A 17,700-nucleotide genomic window follows, 5' to 3' on the forward strand; every position below is an offset into this window, starting at 1 on the left:
ACCACATGGTGGGATCTCTGCTAGCCTTAGTTCCAGAATGCAGTGGGCTCAGGTGATTTCTCAGTGGAGCTGTTATTTGCTGGGCTCCTGGGTTACAGACAGGTGCATGTTTTGTGCAGAAAGATGAACCCATGGAGGAAACCCTAGAGAGAAACACCAAGAGCAGTGGGTCAGAGGCCAGGGCATAAGATGAGAAGCTGCAGGGAACCCTGAAAGTTGGGTGTGGAAGTTGAAAAAATTGGCTCAGGACCCCAAAGACCAAATCTCAGTGCAAAGGAGATTTATTTGCCCCAGAGGGACAAAGGGCAGGGATAAGGGACAAAGACAGAAGACAGAGGAGAGGGAGAAGAGGAAGGGAACCAGGGAGAAAAGGAAGGGGTATTTTTCTGGGGCAGGTATCAGGGTGGGTGTGGGAACAAAGGACTGCCTCTGGATAGAGAGGAGACATTCATGGCCCATAGGAAAATACAGTTTATAAAGATACAGAGGAAACCCTGTGTTAGGATGAGGTTTTAATTTTGTTTAGGCATGTTAAGGTAGCCACAAGGGGCATTTTGATTGCTGGACTTCAATACCTTGATAGCTGGACCTTGGTGGTCAGCCTCAGGAATAAGTCTGGCATAAGAAAGTAACCAAAGAAGGGATTAGACCTTGGTGGCTAGCTTTAGGAATGTAATCTAACAGTTTTTAGCAAGGCATAGGAAATGGGGGAATGTCAAGGCCTACCAGAGACATGTTGCCATGCTTAGGCTGATTAGAGTTCCTTAAATCAGGAAGTGTGCCCAAGGCACATGAGAGGTCGGTTTTGATTATGTTACATGGAGTGGCCTACAGGACCCCAGGATGGAGGTCATTGCTGTAAGGGACATGAGGGAGGAAGAGTGGGAGCCTGAAAGCAGGTGGTAAGGATGTCTTTGGGGTTTCATGTGGGGTTTGACATCCTAGTGAACTACAGATTTATTAATTACCTTAATGAGTTATATACCTGGTAAAAAGTCACAGAGGAAATATCAAAGGCAACTGACAGAGAAGGGATTGATTTTTTTTTTTTAACTTTGGAAAGTATTTGATGCTCTGTGACTTTTTCTACAAAGACAGGAACAAATGCCTATTCTTCCCAGATATGACACCACAGAGTGGAGAAATGATTCACCCAAATGTAGCTTAGTGAACCAGTGAGTTTTGGGGGGTTACTCACAGGCACCCAAGTTTGCCACTGAGAAACCCACCCTAGCATGGGCATCCACTCCTGAGGACGCTTGTATGCTTGCATCACCTGCAGTGTGGTGCAGGCCACTCAGCCTGATGGAGAGCCTTCTCCCAGCAGTTGGTAATGCTCCTAAGCCTGGGAGGGGCCTGGTGAACATTGTGTGTCTCTAGAGATTGCTAGGCCTGGAAAGTCTCATTGACTTCCTGGGCAAGTCTTAGGAGTCTCCCTCCAGGAAGGGGTATTGCATTTCAGGGGAAAGTGGCTACACAAGAAAACAGACTGAATGCAAGAATCTGTTGGGAATACTTTGTTGGTGAGGGTAGATACTGGAGTGAAGCCTAAGGACAAGCATAAGAAAACAGCCTTCAAATGAGATCTGTAGAACTGAGAGGGCACTGATGTGTGTGGCTCCAAGCAGACAAGGACTGAGGTGATATTACAGGCAGCAGAGGGAGGTGGGGGACTCTTCTGCACGCACCCTTTTCACTGTGGGAAGCCAATCTAAGGACAAGCTAGACCTGTGCAGCACTATGAGCTGGAAGCCTGAAGGGAGAGTTCTGAACAGGAGAAAGCCCGTCAACAGGGCAGTATGGGAGTCAGCAGAGGCCTCGGTTGACTTCTGGAACCTTTGTCTCTAGACCGGATCCCAGGTCTCTTCACACTGTCCTGTAGTTCAGGGTGGAAAGTGACACCTAGCAGACTCGCTTCACTGTTCGTGCTGCCATTAGGTCTTTCGGGGCTACAGCAACAAACCATGTCTCAAAAAAAAAAAAATTCTGGATAAAAAAATCTGATGACCTCCTTAGGAATTCTTTAGTCGTTTAGAAAGAGAATGAGCTTCCTTTCTCAGTCCTACTTTGCCCAAGATTTTTTTTCCATTTACAGATTTTAATTATAAAATGGCTAGATATAGTAAAATGATGCTGTACTTTGAGATCACGAGGTTGGAGTACCACCAATATACAGCTAAGGATGGGAGGGACCAGTCTGGAAAGACTGAGAGGCAAGGGCTGGAGACCCTACACGGCCATAGTTACAAAGTGTTAGTGCATCTTTCTGGGTGACCTGGACTATCGTTGTTGGTTTGCAGTGATCTGGATGCCAGGGCGAAGAGTGAGCGATACCGTGCCCTTTTCCGGTTGCCCAAAGATGAAAAGCTAGATGGCCACACAGACTGCACCCTCTGGACTCCATTTAACAAGATGCACATTCTGGGTCAGATGTTTGTCTCCACAAATTACATCTGCTTTACCAGCAAGGAGGAGAACCTCTGCAGCCTCATAATTCCCCTCCGAGAAGTAAGTGTCAAGTGGAAATCCATGTTTTAGGACGTCCACTCACAGTGCTTTTCTGTGTAAACCAGGGATTTGTTTTCTTTATTCTCTCTCTCTCTCTCTCTCTCTCTCTCTCTCTCTCTCTCTGTGTGTGTGTGTGTGTGTGTGTGTGTGTGTGTGTGTGTGTGTGTGGTGTGTGTGTTTTGCATAAAAGAGTGTGTTTGTGTGTGCACCATGCCCACAGCTGGAGGCCAGAAGCTGTTATCAATTGCCTTCCTCTATCATCTCTGTCTACTTGGAGCAGGCTCTGTCACTGAGCTAAGCTGGCTGCCAGTGAGTGATGAGCTTGTCTCCACCACCAGTGTTGCAGCTAGACAGATGCAGGCATGCCCGGTTTGTGGGGTTCAGAGGCAAGCATACTCTGGTCCTTAACACTGAGTGCTCCATTGCTCCAGGGCTTTTTTCTTTCCTTTCCTTTCTTTTCTTTTCCTCCTTCCTCCTTCTCCTCCTCCTTCTCCTCCTCCTTCTCCTCCTCCTTCTCCTCCTCCTTCTCTTCCTCCTTCTCCTCCTCCTTCTCCTCCTCCTTCTCTTCCTCCTTCTCCTCCTCCTCCTCCTCCTCCTTCTCCTCCTCCTTCTCCTCCTCCTCCTTCTTCTCCCTCTTCTTGTTTAGGTTTTTGCCATCAGTGAGTGCTGATGATGCCTGTGATGTGCAGTGTAGAGTTGGAAGCCCTGTGTTTTCCAGTCACCCAAGCTTCGCTCTTTTTCAGAAGTTAAGGAGAGCAGAGCTTTTGGACTCACTGTGTTATGAAACTGTGGCTAAGGTTCAGTTCCACTCTGCTGATCTCCTCTCTCTCTTTAAAGTGTTACCTGAGTGATCAAATTTTCCCTGTATTTTAAGAGTAATGCATTATTGTCATGACTAGTTTGCAAAGTTCCCTCCAGGCAGAGCTTTTCCTGTGCATTACTGTGTATATGTCACATAAATCAGACATAAATGTAGGGGAGTTTTTAGTTTTATTTCATCTACCAGTGAGTATACCTTAAATGATTCCCCCAAATCATTAAACAACCTTCTATAATGAAATTTTAATGACTGTAATTTACTCCATTAAGTGTTTATAAATAATGTGTTCACCTGTTTATGTGCGGCGGTACCCTTTCATTCTTGCTGTTTTTTCCCTGTCACATGTAGAAATCTCCTTAAGTTATAGTTTATAAATTCCCTGAAGCCAAATTGATCAATCAAAAAGAGCACAAACTATCAAACAGCTGACAGATTCACTTCACTTTGTCACAGGTTTAGCTAATTGGTATTATAACATATCTTGAGGCTTGGCTAACTTACTGGGGATGAATTCAGAGGTGGAGAGATCAATTACATTTACAATTTGTGATTAACGGGCTTCATACTTTTTTTTCCTGCAAATCCACCTTGATTGATAAGTTTTCCACTTAGTTGTTGTGTGATGCTTTTGCTCTTTCTCTTTTGGCTCTTCACTCTTTCGAGGGGCCTGCCACTCAGCTCCCAAATAAATCACACAGGGAGGCTTATTCTTAGTTACAAATGTCCAGCCTTAGCTTGGCTTGTCTCTTGCCAGCTTTACTTAACTTAAATTATCCCAACTACTTTTTGCCTCTGGGCTTTCTTACTTCTGTATATTTTACTTTCACTTTTACTCTGTGGCTGGCTGGGTGGCTGGCTGGCTGCATGGCTGAGTGGATGGCTGGGTGGCTGGGAGGCTGGGTTGCTGGCCCCTAATGTTCTCCTCCTCTTGTTTTCTCATGGCTCCTTTTCCTCATTTCTTCTTCTATTTATTCTCTCTGACTGCCCCACCTGTCCTTATTCCTGCCTCACTATTGGCCGTTCAGTTCTTTATTTGACCAATCAGGTGTTTTAGACAGGAAAAGTAACTCAGCTTCACAGAGTTAAACAAATGTAGCATAAACAAAAGTCACACAGCTTAAAATAGTACTCCCCAACACTTAGTTCTAAGCATAATTTTCAAATTTTTCTTGTGTGTGGCATGTATGTGTATGACTGTGTGATGTGTGGTCACGAAAGCCATGGCACAAGTATGGAGGTCTGAGGACAATGCTGTGGCAGCGACTCTCTTCCAACTTTAAATTGGTCCAGGGTGGAACTTGGGTCTCCTGGCTTACATGGCCAGGCCTTTATCCACTGACCCCTTAGCATGATTTCCTTCATCGAATTCTGCCTGGACATGGTATAACAGCTACCCAGAGTGGCAAGGGAAATGCACTTTGGGATCAAGAATGGGCATAGTTGTTCAATGTGCGGATGAAACTTAAGACTGCAGAATAGAGGAAATGCTAGCTTTAGACAGAAAGTTGGAACTATGATGGACACACCACTTCATGTTTGCCTTAAGATTTTCTTCCCTGATGTACCAAAGAAAACAGTTTTAGTACATTTGTGTTTGTTTGGGGTTGATGAAACTGTTAAAAACCATCAGCACTGGGCTTGGGAGAAGGCTGTCGGTTAAGTACTTGATGCTCAGGCATGAAGACCTGAGTTTGGATCCTCAGGACCAGGTTTAGATTTAAGCGTGGCAGTATGCTCCTGTTTGGGCAGCAAAGGCTGAAGGTCCCTGGCATTCCCTGGCCAGGCATTCTACACAATAAGTGAACTCCCAGTTCAGTGAGCAGCCCTGTCTCAAAAAGTAAGGTAGATAAGTGATTGAGGAAGACACTCAGAATTTACTTCTGACTTTCCCATGCCTGTGCACACGTGTGTACATACCCACATGCACACACACAGAAAAACACATATTCACAAACACGGTGCTCACAAAAAACACAGAGACATATATCTTCTGTTCAAAAACAGATATTTCTCATTCCCTTTTCTTCCACACTGTAGTAGACGTTAAGTGAACACACACATATACACACACACAGAGTCTGCAGGTGTGCATAGGGCTTCAGCTGAGTTGTTTATGTCATATCTGCTCCAGAACAAGTCCTTGAAAGCATTAGCTGTCAAGCCCTAGCATCTAGGTGACATACCCAATGGACTGGGAGGGTTTTGAAAGATGTCCTAGCCTTTATTTAGTCAAAGGAGCCAGCATTGGAATTGTTTGCTCTCTGACTGATGATACCACAGCTAGGAGTCCTGTCTCCTTTGGCTCTATGAAAGTTTAATGAAAATCGGGAATTCCTTTTCAGTTCTCAACCTTGGCACCCTTGGCATCCGGGGCCACTTATTGCTGCAGACCTGTGCCCCACAGGGTGTCTGGCAGCATCGATGACTAGGCAGCTGTCACTTCTCCACTTGTGACAACCAAATATGCCTCTGGTTGCTGAAAAATGTCCCCTGATTTGGAAAAGCCCTGAAAGATGGTTCTAGTTTCTGGTAGCAACTGCAGTTTGGTTTGTATAAGGTGTTATGTTTCACTGGATCCAGGTAGGAAGGATTGCCATTTGTCTCACAGGGGCATGGATGGGTCGTCCAGGGAATTGGGACTCCTTGCTGCTTCTCCCTGCTCCTGTGCAGTCCTTCTCATGCAGTGCTCCTACTTCTTGTTCCCCCAGGTGACCATCGTGGAGAAGGCCGACAGCTGCAGCGTGCTCCCCAGCCCCTTGTCCATCAGCACCAGGAACAGAATGACCTTCCTGTTTGCCAACTTGAAAGACAGAGACTTCCTGGTGCAGAGGATCTCAGATTTCTTGCAGCAAACGACTTCTCGAATCTACTCAGACAGAGAGTTCTCTGGAAGCTGCAACAGTTCAGATGATGAGGTCAGTGGTGGGAGACACTGGACAGTGGGGTGCACCTGTGCTCAGGCCTGGAGTGTGCACCTCCTTGTCCAATTTGACTGTCAAACTTAACAGTTGTGCTAGGCCCACTGCCCCAGGGCTCAGTTCAATATCTCAGTAAGATTGTCTTGTTACAAGGAATTGGTATTTGATCGTAGCTCAAAAAAAAATATCCCTTCAAGATGACATGATGCAGCATCCCCCCTTTTTTTTGATAATGAAGATTGAAATTATGGCTTCACAATACTAGGCAAATGCTCAATTACAGAGTTATATAACCCCAGCCTTCACCGAGTTCTCCAGGCAGGCCTTGAACTCACTTCATAGCCCATGCAGGCCTTGACCTTGCAATCCTTTAGTCTCAGTCTCAGCTGGGATTACAAATTTACACCTCCAGGCTCAGTTTAAGCCTCTTTAAGTTGGTGATACCATTAAGTGATTTGGTGACATTAGTGGGAAGAATACAGAAGTCTCTAGGTGAAGTCAGACTTGATATTAACATCATTATGGTGATGTTTCTGTGATGAAATACATATTAGACCACTATCCAAGGAAGCTGGAACCCTGAGAAGACAGAGAACTAGCTAGAGTTTCTATTAGCTAACCGATGTTTTCAAGATTGGTGAGGTTGCATGTATCATCCTTGTCCCTGCTGTCCGACCACTTATGTAGCATTTTTGAGATGCCAGAAACTAGACAATAGGCAAAATAGTCAGTTTCCAAGACTTTTGCTTCTTCTGTGTGAAACAGATAACCAACCACTTTAGTTGAAATAATACAAGGGAAATTCTTTATTGCATTAGTTACTTGACAATAGTACTCTGGTTTCTCTGCAAATAACATAAGTCTTTATACATTTTTTCTTTTGTTTCTTTTTTTTTTTTTTTTGAGACAACATGTCTCGTAGGTCAGGCTGGTCTGGAACTTGCTTCGAGTAGCTGAAGATGAACTTGAACATTTGATCCTGGCTCTACCTCCTCAGTGCTGGAATTATAGCTGTGTGCCAGCACACCTAGTTCATGTGTTGCTGGGATCAAATCCAGAGCATTGTGTGTAGTAAGCAAACACTCTACTAGCTGAGCTACATGCCCAGCCCTGGGAAGTCTATTTTGAGCATTGAAACGCTATTGTTTATGACTTTTGCCCCAGTATAAATCCTGAAAAAGTATTGACATGTTGGCATTTCCCCTGTTTCTTCACATAGCAAGAAGTGTAATAGGAAAACATAACGTAGCTATTAATATCTGTATAGAAAACAAAAGAAGTGAATTGTGCTTCCAGACCCACCCACTTGTGTCTCTCTCCAATGACAGGTGTACTCTCGGCCCAGCAGCCTCGTTTCCTCCAGTCCCCAGAGAAGCACTAGCTCTGATGCTGAAGGAGAGCGTCCCTTTAATTTCAATGGCAACAGTGTCCCCACAGCCACACAGACCCTCATGACCATGTACCGGCGGCGATCTCCAGAAGAATTCAACCCGAAATTGGTAGGTACTTCTTGCTTTCCCCCAAAATTTGCTGTATTAGAACAAAACCATTAAAACTTATTTTAAGATTCATTTTAGGTATTTGTGAGTGTGCACACGCATGTGCAGACCCCTTGGAGCCGGAGCTACAGGCAATTTCAAGATTCTTGACTTATGTGAATGCTGGGATATGAACTCTGATTGTATACTCTTAACCACTGGGCCATCTCTTCAACCCCCATGTAGTATTTTTAATGTAATTATACCAGTTAACATCTATGAAAATGGCCATAAATGTCTGTAAGAAAAGCTCTAACTTTTTTTCATAAACAAGTAAAGCAATATATATCTAAATATGTCATTAGGTAGCAGAGTGCTTTACTGAAGCATTGAGAGTTACGGTACCGGCATGGCTACTTTTCTATTTCTTTGGTCTTGTTTCAACTATTGTGTAAACCAAACAACAAATAAGTGCATGCTTTCTCAGCCCACATAAAAGCACAGGTATGATTATCATTCTAGTAGCCCGTTAAGTAGGACCCTACGTAAGAACAGAAATCTTGGTGACACAGCAGGCTAAAACATCTGAGTTCTACATCAGATGTAGTTCTGCTCAAAGTTGACTGTTGCTCCTCAGGGATCATGTGCTGATAATGTCACTCAGTACTTCCCCTCAGAGCCTTCTGGAACATCAGTTGTGTTCCATCATGTCTTTCAGGCCAAAGAGTTTTTGAAAGAGCAAGCCTGGAAGATTCACTTTGCTGAGTATGGGCAGGGGATCTGCATGTACCGTACCGAGAAGACTCGGGAGCTGGTGCTGAAGGGGATCCCAGAGAGCATGCGTGGGGAGCTCTGGCTGCTGCTTTCAGGTAGGGTGGGCCAAGAGCAGTGCAGCAGGGTGACTGTGGGGCTTCCTCCCAACCTTCAGCAGGCATCAAAGTCCTTTGAGATATGAGCCTGAAGGCAGAGTTTTTCATCAGAATCTCCGGTCAGCTCTGTTCTGCCAGCCAGTTCACAAATGACCCACAGAGACTTATTAATAATTATAAATGCTCAGCCAATAGCTATATATATATATATATATATATATATATATATATATATATATAATTTTCAAGACAGGGTTTCTCAGTGTAACAGCCCTAGCTGTCCTGGATCCTGGAAGTAACTCTGTAGACCAGGCTGGCCTCAAACTCATAGAAATTCACCTGCCTCTGCCTCCTGAGTGCTGGGATTTAGGGCATGCACCACCATTGCCCAGTGCTCCTAGAACTTAAATCAACCCAATTCCATCAATCTGTGTGCTGCCCCAAGGCTCCTCTACATGCTTCCCATCCTGCTCCTTCTGTGAGTCTCTTCCTGACTCTAGAAACTCTGCCCTCTTTCTCCCCAGAAACCCTTGGCCGGTCAGCTCCTTATTTACAATGAGAGTAACACATATTTACAGTATATGAAAAGACTGCTCCACAGCAAGAACCCACAAATCAAAGCTGGTCCTGGTTTCCTCACTGAAGTCTGTCATAGTAACTCTTCCTTCACAGGGTACCCAAGGCCAATCCTGTCATCTTTGCTGTTTCTCCAGTGAGGCTGTTTAGGGGGAGGGAATGGAATCTGAAGCAGGAGTTTAATAAATACTTTGTGAGTTGAAATTCTCCCTCCTCCTGGAACTGTTGACTTTATTGGGAATAAATATTTCAGTGGGCCCTGTTATGTGGACTTTTCCTGGGGAGATGTGGACATTCATCTTCTCACGACAGCGAGGACACCCATGGCCGACTAAAGAAAGAACTTACTGAGGTCTAGTTAGTGCTTAATTAGGCTTATTTATTAGAGCGTGGGTCAGGGGGTACTTACAGGAGTATGGACCACTTACTGGCATCTAAACCACTGAGAAAGGTCTCCCAGAAATGACTGGCTTCCACTTACATTATGGTTTGTCCTCAGGGGATGCTTTCCAAGACCCCTCAGTCAATGTCTGCAAACACAACAGTATTTGAACCTGCATATACTATAGATTTTCCTATATACACACATGCATATTTATGATAAAGGCTACCTTATTAACTAGGCAAGGTAAAATATTGATAAACAATGAAACAAAGCCATTGAAAATATTCCACAATAAAAGTCATCTAAAATGCTGAACTAATTTCTGTGATTTTTTTTCCACTAATATTTTTTATTTTAATATCTTAGTCTTTTAGGACAAGACACCACTGTTTTCTGCCATCTAGAAACATCCAATGTACCCCAGGAATCTTTGTACTCCAACCACCAAAGCATACCTTTGGTCATCACCAACCTTCACTTTAATCATATATCAGTTGCTTTAGATGATGCAGATAGGCCGGGCATTGGTGGCGCACGCCTTTAATCCCAGAACTCGGGAGGCAGAGGCAGGCGGATCTCTGTGAGTTCGAGACCAGCCTGGTCTACAAGAGCTAGTTCCAGGACAGCCTCCAAAGCCACAGAGAAACCCTTCTCGAAAAACCAAAAAAAAAAAAAAAAAAAAAAAAAAAAAAAAAAAGAAAGAAAGAAAAAGAAAGATGATGCAGACAGGAAGCATCGCCACTCATTACATTCATGAAAATGTTTTTATTTGAAACTGGAGATGGTCCCATCCAAGTACCATTAACCCCTTTAACTTAAAAAAATTGAAACTTAAAAATAAAGTGACTGAACTTATAAGGAAGCCTTACAAACACTTGTGGATTTTTCTAAAAGTAGATAGGAATGGTAAAATTGCCTATCATGGGATATATCTCAGAAATAAGAGGACCAAATCGTAATGAATAAATAAATAAAGATAAAAATTGCTCTATTTTATGTAAACTTGATTTGTTTACTTTCCCCCTATTTCCAAAAGTAGACCAGACCCAGATCCTCATTTAGAAGTTACATGTGTGCTGGCCATGGTGGTAGATATTAGCAATCCTAAGACTGGGGAGGCTGAGGCAGGAAAGTCTCTTCAAGTTTGAGGCCAGCCTGGGGTACATATCAAGCCCATTGCCAAACTGGGTTACTTAAAAAGACACTATTTCCAAAAGAGCAAATGGAAGGTCAGATTTGAGCTATGCTGTCTCTAACTACCCATAGAGATTATCGTCATATAGAGTTATCTTATGCAGCCTTCTTGCTCTTCTTGTTTTTGGTGAACTGGTCACCTTGACAACCAGATTCAAAGCATTGACATAGCACAGGAAAAGTTCATTTCTCTCCTTCTCCTCAAATTAGAACTTATTTTTAGCTACAGTTTAGATTCAAATGAATTCACCATGAAACCAGTATACAGCAGCAGCACCTAACCCACTGACAGAGAGAGACACAAGGAGAGGGTTCTACTCAGTAATTTACTTAACAAAGAGCGCTATATGTGACCAAAAGGTGGTGTGTCTACAGGATGCCCATTGTTGGGTTTATGTCCACACACTCATGGGTGGGGTTCACGTGGAAGCCAGGCTGCCCAGAAAGGTGGTCTGGCTTCTGGCTGGGAAGCCCATATTGAGATCTATTGCCTTACATGCCGCTTAAGGTAGTGCATGAGGTCTGTGCTCTGGACCTACTGAAGTCAAGTTAAGTCTGTCCCCAGGGAAAGCAGAGGCAACATCAGGATGCTGTCAACCAGTTGGCCATTGTCAGGACTAGGAAAGGGCCAACGATTGGTTCTGTGACACTTTTCTAAAATGAAATGTAAATGTTTACTTTGTCATTCTCTATGTACTTTACTGTTTTTTGATCTATAACTCAAGATTTACCAAAGTCTACACAACATAGTGATATCCATAGACTCACAGTTAATTTTAGAACACTGTCATCTTTCTCAAAAAAAAAGAAAATCCATGCCTTTTGTCAGTCATTCATTCTTCATTTCCTTCAGCCACAGGAGAATGGTGACTTACTTCTCTGTGGCTGTGAGATTGTCTACTTTGGACATCCCGTGTGGATGAAGTCAGTGTTCAGTGTCTCGTGGATGATTTCTACCTAAGATATGTTTGAAATCATTAGAGGAGCCAGAAGCTCTACTCCCAAGCATGGGGCAGCCTATGTCAGCATTCCACTCCTTATTAGAGCCCAGTGCTGGCCTTCACAGACTTATCACTTGACAGTTGAGGCTGTTCCTTGCTTATTCTGAGGATTATTGCTGGGAGTGTCAACATGACTTTTGGACTGTTGTGTGCACGTGGGAGTAGAGTTTCTCCCATGACTCCAGGCTTTACCCTTTAAGCGACCTCTGGGAGGTTGAGCAGAGCATCTGCATCTCTTGGCATGCCCTCTGGTAAAGCCTGAGGTTTGTTTCTCCACATACCCACTGACACTTACTGCCTTCTGTTATGGCTCTCCTGGTGGGAGTGAAGTGCTTTCTAATTTGGGACTTGGGTTTAAGGGAAATTGGGCATTTGTTTGTTTGTTTACTGAGACAGGGTTTCTCCGAGTAGCACTGGCTGTCCTGGAACTCACTCTGTAGACCAGGCTGGACTCTAACTCAGAGATCTGCCTGCCTCTGCCTCCTGAGTGCTGGGATTAAAGGCGTACACCACCACCCAGCTTGCAGAGGTTGTTTTTTGTTGGTTTGGTTTGGTTACTTTTTAAATTTGATATAATATTTTAATTCATTCTTTGAGTATTTCATACATGTATATAATGTATTTTCATCATTTCACCCTTATCCCCCTCCAACTCCTTCTGGACCTACCACCACTGACTTGCCCACAACTCCCAAATTTATGTGTTCTCTGTCTTTCCTTCCTTCCTTCCTTCCTGCCTGCCTGCCTGCCTGCCTGCCTTCCCAAGTGGATCCAATTAATGTTGCCTGTATACACATGGGTACATTGTATGTGGTCGGCACATCAGAGGCCACACTCCTGAAGAAACTAACTCTTCCTTCCCCAGTGGCTCAGCTGGGGCATGGCTTTGTAAGCTTCTGCCCAGTCAAGTCTAGTAGACATTGTTTGACAGCAGTCCTTACCAAGCTCTTACAGTCTTTCAACCCCCTGTTGTGTATTGTCCCCCTGAACTTGGGGGAGGGGTGAAGGGACCATTCATATACCCCATTTAAAGCCAAGCATTCTGCACTCAGTTATTCTCTGCAGTTTGACCAATTTTCTAATTGTGCTTTTGATTAACTTCCTTAATCAGTTATTGTTTATATAGCTTTTTGAGGAAATATCCACTAAGATCCATTGCTCATTTTTAATTATGTAATATTTTAATTACTAAGTTATGAGAGTTTTTTAATTGATTTTTAGATACATATCATGAGAGTTTTCATACTATTCCATTCTGTTGCCTGTGTTTTCACTGTCTGGATGCTGACCTTTGGAACACTTTTTTTTTTTTTTAAGATTCTGAGGGAGTATGATTTTTCTTTTGTTGCTGTACTTTTAAGGCTTAAAAGCTTACACCAGTGTTTTTCAACCTGTAGGTTGCAACCCCAGGGGTTGAATAGCCTTTTCATGAGGGTCACCTAAGACCATCAGAAAACACTACAATTCATAACAGTATCAAAATTACAGTTATGAAGTAGCAACAAAGATAATTTTATGTTTGGGGCTCACCACAGCATGAGGAACTGTACTAAGGGATTGCAGCACTAGGAAAACTGAGACTCACTGGCTTGGACCTGTGTTTTCTAGTGAGACTTGAGATTTAAATAACTGATCCATTTGAGTTACTTTCTGTGTGGTAGAAGGAATGGCCTGACTTCACACCTCTCCATATGAGTATCGTGCTGTCCCAGCATCATTTGTTAAAAAGACTCTGCTTCCCCAACTGATTTGTCTTAACACCTCAAGAAGGGAAAGAACAAAAAACAAAAAGACTATGAATATGAGGAATTAAGTCTAAACTTCAAGTTTTAATTGGTTATTATATATATATATATATATATATATTATATATGTATATATATATATATATATATATATATATATATATAGTCAATCTCACAGCCTCAATTACTGTATCTTTTTAGTAAGTTGTGAGACAAAGGCATGGGAGCCCTCCAGTAATTGTTTTTTTCTTTCAAGATTGTTTTGGCCATTTAGAGTCACTTACCTTTCCAAAGAATTTAGAGTCAGCTAATCAGTCTCTACAGAAAAGACTCCTGTGATTTTGATGGGTGTTGTGTTAAATCTGTAGGTGAGTTTGGCCTAGGTTTTTCCTATCTTAGCAATTCCCGTCTATGGACAGAGGGTCTCCTTCTGTTTATTTGGATCTTTGTTCATTTCTTTGAGCTGTTTGTAGCTTGCAATATGCCAAGTCTGGCAGTTATTTCATTACACTTCTAAATATTTTAATTTTTGATCCTATTATAAATGGAATTGTTTCTTTCATTTGACAGTTGTTCATGCTAGTATCTATACATGGAGTTTCTTTTTTGTATATTTATCCTGTATCCCGAATCTTTAATACATTCATTTTCCCTACTTTTGGTTTTGATTTAGATTTGTCTGGTGATTAGTATTCATTACTCGTTGTCCAGTGGTATGATTCTTTTTGAATAATGTCTGCTTCTTTGTGTACTTTTAATTGGGCTTTTGCTGATTTGTTAGTATTTCATGCTTTTTGCTATTTTTGTATGAATTTCTTGTATATTTAAAAATGATTGGTGTTAGTATTCTTTATGTTTTAGCATGTGTCTGTGTGTATATGCCATTAGTGTAGGTATTCTTGGAGACTAGTACAGGGCAGTAAGACCTCTGTAGCTGGAGGTACAGATCTTGTGAGCTGCCTGACTTGGTTACAGGGAACTGAACTCAGGACCTCTGTGAGAGCAGCAGGTGCTAAACCATTTTTCCAGTCCCTATGTTTTTATTCTTTTATTTATTATTAGTGTGTGTGTGTGCGTGTGCGTGTGCGTGTGCGTGTGCGTGTGCGTGTGTGTGTGTGCCACAGTGCACATGTAGAGGTCAGAGGACTCTCTTTGCACTCTGGGCTCCAGAGATCAAACTCAGTTGATCAGGCTTGCATGAGGAGTGCTTTTACTGAGACACCCAAAGTCCTTGTATAGTTTTGTAGTCTGGGTAATCACTCTTTATTGGATACATGGTTTATTTGTGTTTTCTTCTGTCCTGTCAGTTTCCTTTGTACTCTGTTGATTGCTGTCTTTCATGAGCCAAGGTTTTGAACTTACATGATCTTACCTGTTTCTACTTCTACTGCCTGTGCCCTGTGGCTATGGTTGATATCATATCCAGAACCTAATTGCTCTGTCAAGAGGTGTCCCCCCTGTTTTCCTCTGGTAGCTTTTTGGCTTATGCTCTAGTCCTTGATAAGTGCTGTGCTGATTGCAGATGTAGTGTGAGGTGAGGGTACAGTCCATTCTTCCGCATATGGACACTCGGTTTTCCTGGCAGCCATGTAAATTCATACTGATATTGAGCTTTAGATATGTGCATACCCAGGGGCTTTCTGTCTTTAAGAATCTTAACACGAATATCTCAAAACAGCAATTCTTTGCCCCATTCTACAACCCCATCCCTACAACCCAAGGGTCCCCCATCAGTAGCAGGGACCCATCGCTCCTAGGAAGACCTCAGCCTCACCACTGCCTGCTGCTGGAGAAAGCCCTCAACTCTTCCAAGGCTCCCTTTTCTCCAGTCACTGTCACTGTATTCTTTGCAACTGATCTTTAAGAAACGGGCCTAAAGGCACTCCTGAAAGGCATTCCTCCTTCTTGAGTGAAATCTTAACAAAACTTCTCATAAATAAAAAGCAAAGAGAGCAACTAAGAGTGAGAACTCAGCCTGGCTGCTTCTGTCTGACTCCCCATGTCTGCCCCTCAGCTTCCCTCAGCATGGGCTGATTACGCTCAGAATGTAATTTTGTGGTTCGTGTGGGAAGGTGGTTTGGCCATGTTGCTGTGGGACTGAGAGAGGGAAGAGGTAAATTACCAATCTAGATGTAAGTGAAAACACCCTTCAAAGTGATTTTCTTTTTTTTTTTTTTTTAATTTCTTTTTTGTTTTCCCGATTTCCTTTGGTGGGTGGGAAAGCAGAGTTTCAGCCAGTCAGTGCTCTCTATAGCTGGAAAGCCGGACTTCAGCATTTTTGATGTCCTATTTGTTGTGTGCTTCCCAGGGGCCATCAACGAGAAGGCCACACACCCCGGGTACTATGAGGACCTAGTGGAGAAGTCTATGGGAAAGTACAATCTTGCCACCGAGGAGATTGAGCGAGACTTACACCGCTCCCTTCCTGAACACCCAGCTTTCCAGAACGAAATGGGCATCGCAGCTCTGAGGAGAGTTTTAACGGCTTATGCTTTTCGAAATCCCAACATAGGGTACTGCCAGGTAATTGCCACAAGTTTATGTTTGGGGAGGGCTCTAAGTGTCCTCCAATCTTGATCCAACCTCAGTTCCTATCCTGAAAGAGGGGCATTCAGATGAGACTCAGCACCAAATCAACCAGCTAGGAGTTTAATTAGAGCAAGCAAAGAAGCCAGAGCTGGCCCAGCCAAGCAGCAATGGCCCCAACCCCAGCAGGCAGGGGGTTTGCAATCCCCTTCTCCCGGTTGCTGCGCCATCATGCCTCCCTCAGCATGACCACCTATAGGAAAGGGGCTGTTTTGTTTGTTTGTTTTTTCTCAAAACTTTGTTTTACACAGACTTCAGTCTGTTGTGAGTAGACATGTAAGAAGCAAGAATACATACATGGGATTTAAGAACCCCAAAGTTGAAAAGTTCATGTGGGGAAATGGCAACCACACTGGATGCCTCTTCTGGAGGAGTCTGAGCTGGTTGCTCCACTGTCAGCTGTTGATCCTTAAGTCTGTTTGGGGGACTCTGAGATGACCCACCCACTGTTCATCATCTCCAGTCTTTGGGGCCTAGTTGGTCAGTTCCCTGCAGAGCTAACCTCCTGCCTAACATTTATACTGACAAACTAAACATTTCTTTGTTTTGTTTGCCAGCAGGCAATAATGGACAGAAAGGTTCTCTCTATGACTAATGGAAGTCAGTGCAGCAGGGTGCCTCAACCTTGGCACTATCGCCATCATAGTTAGAGTGACGTTGGAGAAACACAAAATGATAGAACTGGTGTTATAAAGGTTTTGTTAATAGATCTCTGTTAGAAAACCTTAAATCACACAAAGTAAATTTAGCTAAGGGGGCACTGTTCCCTAAGTATACCAAAGATAAGTCTATGCTAACCAGACCTTTAGAGATAAGCAAAATCAATGCTAGGATGTCAATATCTATTGACCAGGATGGACCAGCCATCAGGCCCTTCCCCAAAGGATATGCCTCTAACAGGCAGCTCACGGGGGCAGCACAGGGTGGCAGCAGTGTTAAGTCCTGAGCTGCCATAAAGCCCCTAGTTCTCTTCTTGAGAAAAGCCAGATGTGCACATGACCCCAGGTGAGAACTATTTAAAAAGAACTACACTGGGCTACTTAAAACATAGCTGTGATGCCATTTTTGCTGAGTCTCCGTCTGCCTGATGGCCAGACTCACAAGCCCTGACTGTTTAAATTGTTCAAAGTATACCTGGAGCTGGGGCCTGAGGAGATCTGAGGATGGCAGCGTGTGTGAAATGCATCACCCTAAGGTTCATACAAGTTAGTTAGGGTCAAATCCTTTTTGGGATGTTAACTCTAGTCCACCATGCACACACTCTAGTAAAGTGCTTTTCCATCTTCTCTAAGTGTGCAGAGTGATTTCTCACTGGGAGTGATATTTCTCTAGCAAGAAAATTCTTCATCCTGCATGCTACCCAGTGCTGTGTTTCATGTTCAGCAACATGTCCAACTCCTGTCCACTAGACAACAGTATAAAACCCCTCTGAAGATCAAATCCCCTCTAAATGTTGGCACCATCACCTTGATAGACAACTCCTGCCCTGAGAAGGGAGCAAACAACGGCATTTCTGTCCAGTCCTTGTCTAGCTGAGTGACTAGTGAGGGTCTTCCCATCATACCCCGGCCCACCTGTCATAGCATCCTATGGGCAGGGTACCTAGCTCCACACATTCTT

General features: G+C 43.4%; 1 protein-coding gene across 3 annotated transcripts in view; it reads left to right on the forward strand.

Moving 5' to 3' along the window:
* The window catches only part of Tbc1d9 (TBC1 domain family member 9), a 98,361-nt gene that overhangs the window by 63,550 nt on the left and 17,111 nt on the right, over positions 1 to 17,700 (forward strand). For 2 of the 3 annotated variants that reach the window (XM_027406131.2, XM_035441402.1), the window contains exons 6-10: positions 2,301 to 2,508; positions 6,037 to 6,243; positions 7,575 to 7,745; positions 8,443 to 8,593; positions 15,803 to 16,017. In XM_027406131.2, the coding sequence (XP_027261932.1) occupies positions 2,301 to 2,508; positions 6,037 to 6,243; positions 7,575 to 7,745; positions 8,443 to 8,593; positions 15,803 to 16,017 (952 nt within the window). The remainder of the gene's footprint in view (positions 1 to 2,300; positions 2,509 to 6,036; positions 6,244 to 7,574; positions 7,746 to 8,442; positions 8,594 to 15,802; positions 16,018 to 17,700) is intronic. The other variant, XM_035441403.1, reaches the window with a different exon arrangement.

This window comes from Cricetulus griseus, chromosome 3, assembly GCF_003668045.3.
Source record: "Cricetulus griseus strain 17A/GY chromosome 3, alternate assembly CriGri-PICRH-1.0, whole genome shotgun sequence".
Taxonomy (NCBI): Eukaryota; Metazoa; Chordata; class Mammalia; order Rodentia; family Cricetidae; genus Cricetulus; species Cricetulus griseus.